Source organism: Rhamphochromis sp. 'chilingali', assembly GCF_963969265.1.
Source record: "Rhamphochromis sp. 'chilingali' genome assembly, chromosome: 10".
In the NCBI taxonomy this organism is placed as follows: Eukaryota; Metazoa; Chordata; class Actinopteri; order Cichliformes; family Cichlidae; genus Rhamphochromis; species Rhamphochromis sp. 'chilingali'.
The window spans coordinates 6,017,230-6,027,350 of NC_137937.1; the positions used below are offsets into that span (position 1 = coordinate 6,017,230).

The 10,121-nt window shown below is 42.2% G+C and overlaps 1 protein-coding gene across 4 annotated transcripts in view; it reads left to right on the forward strand.

The window, feature by feature from the left end:
* Window positions 1-10,121, forward strand: part of kat6a (K(lysine) acetyltransferase 6A) — a 39,524-nt gene that overhangs the window by 23,080 nt on the left and 6,323 nt on the right. For 3 of the 4 annotated variants that reach the window (XM_080893926.1, XM_080893928.1, XM_080893927.1), the window contains exons 9-16: window positions 1,971-2,086; window positions 2,639-2,780; window positions 5,267-5,428; window positions 6,129-6,222; window positions 6,391-6,622; window positions 8,627-8,837; window positions 8,928-9,599; window positions 9,741-10,002. In XM_080893926.1, the coding sequence (XP_080750052.1) occupies window positions 1,971-2,086; window positions 2,639-2,780; window positions 5,267-5,428; window positions 6,129-6,222; window positions 6,391-6,622; window positions 8,627-8,837; window positions 8,928-9,599; window positions 9,741-10,002 (1,891 nt within the window). The remainder of the gene's footprint in view (window positions 1-1,970; window positions 2,087-2,638; window positions 2,781-5,266; window positions 5,429-6,128; window positions 6,223-6,390; window positions 6,623-8,626; window positions 8,838-8,927; window positions 9,600-9,740; window positions 10,003-10,121) is intronic. The other variant, XM_080893929.1, reaches the window with a different exon arrangement.

Here is a 10,121-nt window from a genome sequence, read left to right on the forward strand (position 1 = left end):
TTGCCCCAATATTGCGATTGCGATGCGATATGCGATTATTTTTTAAGGTATTTGTCTTCTGTATTATTAAACAAAGACAAGCAATACATCATATAGTATGGCCAATACTATATTACATTAATTTTAAACTGTTCTTTCCTGGAAGACAGACCTCTGTTATGATGACATGAGGTGATGCATGAATTGATGACTGACATTTTTATTTAACTTCTTCAATCACAACAGTATATTTGAACATACACAATAGTTTATTTTTAGCTTACAAACATCTGAGCATAAAGTGCTGACAAGGAACCCTGGTGTAAACATTAAAATGAAAGTCAGTACAATGTGCAGATTGCAGAAATATACATAAAAAAAAAATCAGTGGCTTTACCACACTCAATTTTTCGACATCTGTGAACTACTAGACAGTCATTCAATTAAAAAATAATATTAAATAAATAAAACTAATAAATAAAAAATACACACATCTTACTGATCTCTGCAGTCAGTAACATTACACATAAAGTGCAAACATAATAGCAATTGTATAAACACACACACAAACACGCCTTTAAAATTTAAAGGCGTGAAATTGGACGGTCTAGTTCTGATTAGCGTCACCGCTGTCTCGGTGGAGTTTAATAAACTCGGCCGTCTGCTTCTTGCTATCTAAAATATAACCAGACACTGGCGTAAATTCTCGACTGTCTCATACTTCTGTTTAATAAGTTTTCTGTTTGACGTTTAGTCAGCTGTGTGAAAACCAAGGAGGAACCCACCCGGGGGATTAATAAAGTTTTATTTTATCTAATCTAATAACTTTAATCTCAGCCAAACCGATTTACTCACGAACAAACAAAACACTGAAAAAAGCCCAACAATAACATTTTTAGGTTGTCTAAGTGACTACGTTTAACCCGAGCAGCGAAACTCCGCGGTGATCTGAAAATGATGTGCCGGGAGTTGTGCCGTTCTCGGCCGCATCAGTAACCCTCGAGCTCCCGGCTAGCTGTCGAGCTGGTGGGTAGCAGACGCCTCTGAAAACGTCGAAGCACTTTTGCAAATATGGGATATCTTGATAAACCGAGCAGATATTTGATGTTTACACAACTACTTTCTCGCCTGAAAATATGTTAAAAGTTTATTTTGTGACCCAGAAAGATTAGTATGAGTAATTTTAAAACTTAGTAGCGGCCGCCATTGTTGGAAACTGGAGTTTGGCTGGGCCGCGCTATGAATTCTGGGATATGGTAGTAATTTGGACAGCCTTCGGCGCGTCGCTGTGACGTAATCGGTCTACAAATGCGGCCTCAGGAGGATGCAGCCCATGAATTGTATAATATAATCGCAGCCTTTGCGGTTAGAAAATTGCACTTGATCATGTCGCGATATTATCGCAAATGCGATATATCGTTCAGCCCTACTCCATAAACAGCCCGGCTAGAGTAAAACTACCCATGAATGTTTAAGACTGGGTCTTGATAAAGCACGTAAAACGAGTCTTGTGTTTGATGGTGCGATGACTGAGCGGGGCATCTTTAACGACAGTGTTCTGATACGTTAGTCAGAGAGGAAGTGTAAATTAGCCACATTAATGGCTTGTTTTAAGGGAATAGTGCAGCAGTAAACTGACCAGAGAGTGGGTGTGGGGTTAACACCATGGGAGTCGTATTAAAACGCTGTTGTGGATGTGGAATAGCCACAGTGGTGTGTAAGTGTGTGAGTTAATGAGCAGAACTGTTCCAGGCTGGGTGACAGTGAATATCGTGTACGGTGAGTACATGATGTAAATGGCTGGGAAGGGCAAACCAGGAAGATCCACGTAAGAGTAATGTAAACCTGGTGCCCTCTCCTGCTGTAACAGTCTGAGATACTCTGCTGATGATTTCTGGTGTCTCTGCTTGGCTCATGGCCTGCTAATCCCCCGCCAGTTGTAAACCTGTAGCTAACCATAAACATCTCTGCCTTTTCCCTTCTCCCAACAGAAAGTTGGCGTGACGGGTCCGCCAGACCCTCAAATGCGTTGCCCGTCAGTCATTGAATTTGGCAAGTATGAAATCCAGACGTGGTATTCGTCTCCATACCCGCAGGAGTACAGCAGGTAAGCTAACGCACCATAATGTAACGCAACAGCATGAGGTACTTAGCTCACAATCCTGCTCGTAGGTGTAGAAATTACCACCCGAATAATGGAGCTCGTCATAAGCCGTTTACACTGCCACCCTCTGTGACAGGGATCCGTAGTCGGAGGTGTTTTTAAATGGGCATTTCTGCAGTTTGTTGCTGTTCACTAAAATTCATCCCACTGTGTGTATGTTTCTGTCTCAGCAATTTAAAATACCTGATGGATGCAAACTGGAAAAGTGCGCAGAGAAAAAAGGCGTGAGAGCAAAGATATCAGTGTTTATTCTAAAAAATTAATCAGAAGTTCTTAAAGCCTTCACATTTAATTGTTCAGCAAATGTCATTTGGAGGAAAAATAAACCCAGTTTGACATTTGCCTTTGTTGCATCACCAGAAAACTAGCCGATTGTTATAAAAGACCAGTAAATATTCCAGCTGAAGAAGAAAAATGTTGGGATTTGTTTGTTTGTGTAGCAAAACCGTTAAAACCATTCCTTTTGTCCTTTTGTCTTTGTGCTCCCGTTTCCAGACTACCTAAACTCTACCTGTGTGAGTTCTGCCTGCGCTACATGAAAAGTCGCAGCATCCTCTACCAGCACATGAAGAAGTGCAACTGGTTCCACCCTCCTGCCAATGAGATCTACAGGAAGGACGACATCTCTGTATTCGAGGTGAGGAAGTTGCAGATGTGGCTTTGTGTTGTTTTGTTTTTAAATTTTGTTGTTGTTTTTTTAAACTGGAGATAACTCGCTGGGAATGAAGTCTTTCAAAAACCACTAAAGAGCTTCTAAAAACACCCGCAACTTCCAGATGGCACAATAAAAAAGGAAAAGTCACACAAAGTATTTTCTGCATCCAGGCGCTTAAGAATTATTTTAATTCACGCTGTGCTTCTTACAGGAGGATCCTCTCTAACATGTCTTTGAAACACACTAAAGCAGGCACAGTTAACAGACCTGCAAATGCATTCATGTATCCAGTGAAACAGTACAGTAGCCATTATTGTGATATTGTAAAAAGGCTTCTACGTAATACGCAGTACGTCGTATAGCTTCGTCTTATATTTTACAACCTCAGTCAGCTGAGGACAGTGGGGGGAAACTAAGACCACAGCTCAGTGAATTCCTTTTTCCTTTTTGGTCCTTTTCCTCTTCGGTTAAGCAGATGTAGTGATGGGTGAGTGTCACCTGAAAACACTTTTGGCTGCTTCCTCGTCACAAGCGGTCACCACAGCGGGCAGCTCAACGAGTTTAACCTGGCAGTGTTTACACTGGATGTATTTCCCGAGCAGCCCCAAAGGAGATTTGTGTTTCCGTCTGGAATTGAACTGAGTGACTGTTTTAACAATTTCACCATTTGAGGCACATTCATCAAATATTGCTGCACTGTGATGCTATTGTTAGGTTTAGTTGTGTATAATGAGAGTACTGTGTGTTACTCCCAAGGCTGTTGTGCAGAATTGGTCAAATGATGGTTGAATACAGAAACTCTGAGTTATGAATAGGTGTAGTTACAAATCAGGATCTGGAGAAGCTCATTTGAGTGTTTTTCTGCTGTTTTTGGTTTATCTCAGACATCAGGGAGGTGATGGATTGACTGAAAGACTGCCTGGGTGTCAGTGATCTTTGATAAATTCAAAGTGCAGAAGGTGTAACAGCTAAGTAACGGTGGCCAGCGCTGTAACAAAGAGAGACGACTTCTGTTCATTTTCTGTCGCTGATGACGGAAAATCTGACGTCATTTTGACAGTTTGGGAAATGAGAGCGATTTACTGCAACATAAATAGTTGCTCTAAAGGGCTTTTGTTTTCTACACATGACATAAAGCATTACGCTGGCCAATCCTCCCTCGAGGTATTGGATTGTGTCTGTGTGACCGCACTCCAAGACCTCGTGGCCCTACAGAGGAATGCAGCTGCTTCCTGCTGTAGAAGTGCATTCCAGTGCATTCTGACTTCCCTGAGAGAAGTGAGAAGTGATTCGCTAACTGAAAAAAATAAATAAATGAATAAAGGTACTTTTGGTTGCTCCCTTCATCACCGGACTCGGCACAGTCTTTATGCTCGGCGCCCTAACTGATGCAACCCTCGCTTAGGACCAGCACTGTGACGACCTCAGGCCGGGTTTGTGTAGACTCCCAGTTTGAGGTTTCTTACATATAAGGTGAATGTGTTAAGTGTTAGTACTGGATATAGATAGATATCGGTGCAAAATAAAATAACGATCACTTGCCGTGATCTCCTAACGGTGTTTTGAGTTTAGTTTATATTTTCCTGTTTGGCTGCATTGTTTTAGTGTCTTGGCTGTGCCAGCAGAAGAAAAGCAAATAAAATCATCAGCTTAGTGTGTTTTTAACTTGATGATCATCTTGCCTGTTCACGTCCTCATAAAATAAACACTTTGCTCTGTGTGTTGGGCTTGAAAAATTGCCTGCTGTTAGATGTATCTCATTGTAAATTAAAAAAGAAAATTAAAAAGGCAATTAATGATGGCTTACTTGCCACTAGATGAACTTTTATCTAGTCTTCTTGCCACCTCAGACCTGCACACAGTTGCACAGTACAAACCCACAAGTCCTTTCAAATGTTTCCCACGCTGCCTGTCCAATTTTACCCTTTATTGGAGAAAGTTTCTGCATAGCATAATGCTTTCCCACCAACTATATAAATATATCTTAGTCAAAAACCCTTAAAGTGATTGTGACATCCTCACCCGCCTTAGTGGAATATCCTGTTCTTTGTATCAAAGTTATAATGAGACGAATTTGCAGTTAAGCACAGCGGCCACTGAATTGAGTGGATTGTTGTCTGCAGGACACGGCCGTCGAAGCTTCTGTTTTCCTCCACTCTGCAGTCCTTTCCTCTCTCCGAGGAGAGCACAGATAACTGGCCGTCTGCCAACCTGAGCCTCCCTCCGTCTCTTTACCACTCGTCGTTTCTCTCCAGCCTCTGTGTATTTCGGAGTCTACAGGGACACAGGGGAGATCATAGCCTAACACTAACTTCTAATCCATTCACCTTCACTCTGCTCCACAGCTCCCTAACAGCAGCCTGGAGATTTAACTCAGCACTTTAGTGTTTCAGGGATGAGAAAGTAGCTATTTAGGAAGTCCTGTGCTTTGCACTGATTTGTGTTTTCTTACCAACGTCTTTCAACAGGTTGATGGGAATGTTAGCACAATCTACTGTCAGAACCTGTGTCTACTCGCTAAACTGTTCCTGGACCACAAGACCCTCTACTACGATGTGGAGCCCTTCCTTTTCTACGTCCTCACCCAGAATGACAGTAAAGGCTGTCACCTTGTTGGCTACTTCTCTAAGGTAGTATGGCTTTCAGTTCATCTTCCCCCACTCAACTTCTCTGCAAAGATCTATTTTGTCTGGATTTTGTGTTTTCTTGACTCTCCCACAATTTTTAAGCAAAATACAGCTCTGTTGTGGGATTATATAAACACTTACTCATATATATATATATATATATATATATATATATATAGATATATATAGATATATATATATATATAGATATATAGATATATATAGATATATAGATATATATAGATATATATATATATATATATATATATATATATATATATATATATATATATATATATATATATATATATAGATATATAGATATATATATATATATATAGATATATAGATATATATATATATATATATATATAGATATATAGATATATAAATTTATTTATTTTTTATTTTTTTTATTTAGATTAAATGAAGCTGAAATAACTTCCTAAAACATACAAATGCTCATGTGGTGTCCCAGATAAATAGTGGCTGCTGTGAGCACCATTGTCCCTCTGTGGAGTTTGCCTCTGCAGGTGCTCCCATTAACATGCAACCTCACTGCCAAAGCACAGCAGTTAGGGAGCAGACACAGCACCATTAACACCCAGCTCACACACACACAGACTTGCTTTATAATGTGGTTCCATTATTATTTTTCTTTTTTCCTCTAATGGTTAAATGTGTCTGTCTTTTTTCTTTTCAGGAGAAGCACTGTCAACAGAAATACAACGTATCATGCATCATGATTCTTCCACAGTACCAGCGCAAGGGCTATGGGCGTTTTCTCATCGACTTCAGTAAGTGCTGCTTATTTTCTAAAAACGAATAGAATGATCACAGTTTGAAATGAGAATATTGGGATCACTTTAACTAAACACTGATGGTTCCTCTTTTCATAGACATAATGACTAAATTCAAACATTTGGCTCATGATGCCCTTATCTCCGGTTCCTCCTTCCCTGCAGGCTACTTGCTGTCAAAGCGAGAGGGACAGCCAGGATCTCCGGAGAAGCCTCTGTCGGACTTAGGTCGGCTGTCTTACATGGCCTACTGGCGTAGCGTGGTGCTGGAGTGTCTCCACGAGCTCCGCGACCGGCAGATCACCATACGACAGCTCAGCAAACTGACGGGGATCTGCCCCCAGGACATCACCACCACCCTGCATAGCCTCAACATGCTGGAGCAGCGGGGAGACCGGTCAGAAATATACTCCATGTTTTCTTTTATATGGCCCAAATATAAACAAAGTCGTTCTGCTTGTGCTACTATTGCCTTTTTTTTTTTTTTATTGAAATGCTGAATTTGCTGGTTTTCGGTCTAAGCAGCCAAAACGTTTTACTAAGGTGACCCAGTGTAATTTGAGAAAGACCAAGCGAAAATATGCAGTAAATGCGGTTACAGTAGATTCAGATTTTTGATGTGGAACAAGTATTTCAGTGGCAGCACCAAGAAAGCAAAACAGAAAAGCCTTCTTATGGAGGTACACAGACATGTCAGTGTGAAGTTTTAAAAGATTAGAATTGAGATTTCAAAAACAGCCATACAAATTTCGTGACACTGAAACTTAACATTCAAACGATGTTTGAACAAACAGTACATAAACCTATATTTTCACATGCATTGCATAAGCTGGTTAAGCTCCATTACTTTGGCTGCTCCCCAGACACGCAGCTATGATGCTAGTGGTAATGGGATCTCACATGCTGTCCGGAGTCACACGGACAGCCACTTGTGCTTTTAATCAGTTAATCGTCCAGAGCCAGGTTGCACTGCACTCTCCTGGTGTTTGTAGTGGTACCACCAGAGTCAGGCTGTGCAGCTGTTAGGATGTTAGCTAGTGGATCAGTGGCATCGTTCACCTTCACTGTTCCCAAAATAAATTTTCAGCAAAACAAAGATTTGTTTTTTCTTATGTTATTAGGCCTCATAGACCTACAAAACAACAACATAAAAGTTGACTTGCATCTAACTGCAAAGTACACTATGTGCAGAAATGTCACAGTTTGTAAACTGAGGTGTCCTGGCAGCTTACCAAGCACATGTGTATTGTGCCAGATGTTAAAAAAGCAGCTTCTTGGTACTCTAAACTTTTAACTGTGTTGTCAAAAAAGATCTATTTTATTTATCCTGAATATTTGGATGACTGTATCACAGATGTGTCTCAAATAATGCAGCGAAGACTCTGTGTCTTTACTGTATGTGGGCTTACTGCACTTACTGTCAGTTATTTTTAGGTGCACCACAAAAAACACATGCGTGCAGGGTTTTTCCTGACTGAGAATAGATCTTTGGGGGCTGCGCATGTAAGCATCAGTGCTCTGCACGGTGTAAAGATTATAGTGCAGTAGATAAGTGAAATGATCTTTCAGAAGTGCATATATGCACTAAGTCTGTCTGTCCCTCTGCAGCCAGTTAAAAGTTTTGCCATTTGTCCATTGTTTATTTTAGAAGGTTTTACTCTTGATTTGGGCTTGTGAGTATAAAAGTAAGTCAAATTTGTAACTTAAAAACTTCTTGGTCTCATGAAAAGCAAAGTAAGCTCAATGAGATGTTGCTCCAATGGCAATGCTGTGCAGGTCAAGGTTTTTTACCTCTTTGAAAGCACCATGATGCATGCAGCTAAGTAATGTATTCCATGCGTGAAGACTTTTCTTTTATTCTAAAATTTGGCTGACACAACTTGTCTTCACTTTGTTTTGTGTAAACAAAAGAAACAATCAGTCAAATGTGTACGTTTTGACATTTAGATCATTCGAAAATGCAAGACTTTGTCCTTCTACTTTATCCTTACTCGTTATTTTAAACATAAGAGTTTATGTACCAATTTTGGTCCTTGTATCCACCTGTGAATGATTTATCTGCTGCACTGGAGGTGCTCTGTTACAGCTTTGTCGGTTTTATAGACAAACATGTCTGTTGTGGCTGAGTAAATAGAAGCCCAGTTGACGTAATTGGTTAAAAAATAGTTTAACTGCAGTGCTCGTTATTTTCCTTTGGCCCGTGCTAATACCTCTATGGGGAAAGCAAAATGTTTCTATCCAAGGAAAAAACAAAAAATCCCTGAACAGTTGGCATAGCTGCACGTATCTGCACATTTACCTGCACAGCCATATTTGTCTGTAATGTATCGATGCTTCAATGTAGAAAAATGTGCGTCCGGAGGGCTCATGCTCCCGTCTGGTTTTGCTTTGACTTTGTTAGACTCATCCTGATGCGAAGGGAGAAGCTGGTGGCCAACCACATGGCTCGTCTAAAGGCCCGGCCACGACAGCTGGAGGTCGACCCCGAGTGTCTCCGCTGGACTCCTGTCATAGTAACCAACACCGTGGTCTCTGATGCTGATGGAGATGACGACGACGATGATGATGAGGAGGAGGAGGATGAGGAACCAAAGGAAGGGACTCGCAAGGAGGTAAAGATTGCCATTGCATTTGTGAAGATAATAAATTTAGTCAGACTTGCTTTCTGGTGTAATTAATTTAATTGTAAATTTTCTAAACAGATTAAGCCGAGTCACAAGGTCCCACAGATGTCCTGGCATGTACGGCAAGGGAAGAAGGATGAAGAAGAGGAGGAGGAAAGGAAGACCTTTCTAGGATTTCCGATTGGCCAAAGCTCTCCAATTCCCCCTCCAGTCCGATGCCCACCGCCTGTACCAGAACCACCACGACCCCCTCCACCAACAAACGGCGAACGCAGGCCACGAGGGCGCCCGCCCAAAAACTGGCCTTGGGGTAAGGTGAAGGACAGCGCGCGGGTGGGACGGCCACCCAAAATCCGTCCAGTAGAGGATGAAGATGATGAGGACGAGGACAGGTCAGAGGGGGTAAAAACCACAGGCACTGTCAACAGCCCGCCCTCCCTTTTCTCCTTGGACAGACAAGCAGACACGACAGCCTTTCACACACTCGACATGAGCAGGCACCCTTCCATAACCCCCACGAGACGAGGCCGGCCACCGAGGAAAAAGAGAGGCCCGAAGCCCAGACTGATAGAAGGTCCCGGAGAGGGTCACCCACAGCTTCCTGTGATTCCCAGGCTGAGCGAGTCTTCTCCAGTCAGGAAGAGCCGCTTCAGTGACAGCAGCGAAGAAGAGGAGGATGATGATGATGAAGATGACGACGAGAGGGGATGCTCCCCTCCTATGCTCACCAAATCAGGGCTCAAATGCAAGGTTAGACATGAACAGTTTTCTATTTTCAGCTATCATAATGATGATAATGATAATCGCAAAAGTAGCTTCCTGCTTGTGAAGTTGTCAGTTTGCTCTAAAGCTCCTTAGCACATCTTAATCCCTTGTCCCGTTTCTACCCAGAAGCCCATGAGGAAGCGCCGCTTTCGCCCGCGCAGCCACCCTCACAGCAGCGTGGTGACTGAGACCATTTCGGAGACCACGGAGGTGTTGGATGAGCCTTTTGTAGACTCTGACTCAGAGAGGCCTATGCCCAGGCTGGAGGAGGAGACTCCACTGGGTCACCCGCTGCGCCGCTACCCCCAACCGCAGTCTGCTCTGAGGTTGTCTGACCCTGCGCCAAAGAGGGGCCGTCTCTCCAACCTCACAGATTCGGAGGAAGATGGTGAGCAGTGATGAAATGTGCAGGACCACCCATGTATGGACTAATCGTACATACATGGGTAGGACTTTGGCATGGCAATTCCAAAACCTTTGTGTTAGCCTGCTTTTTTTTCCATTCCA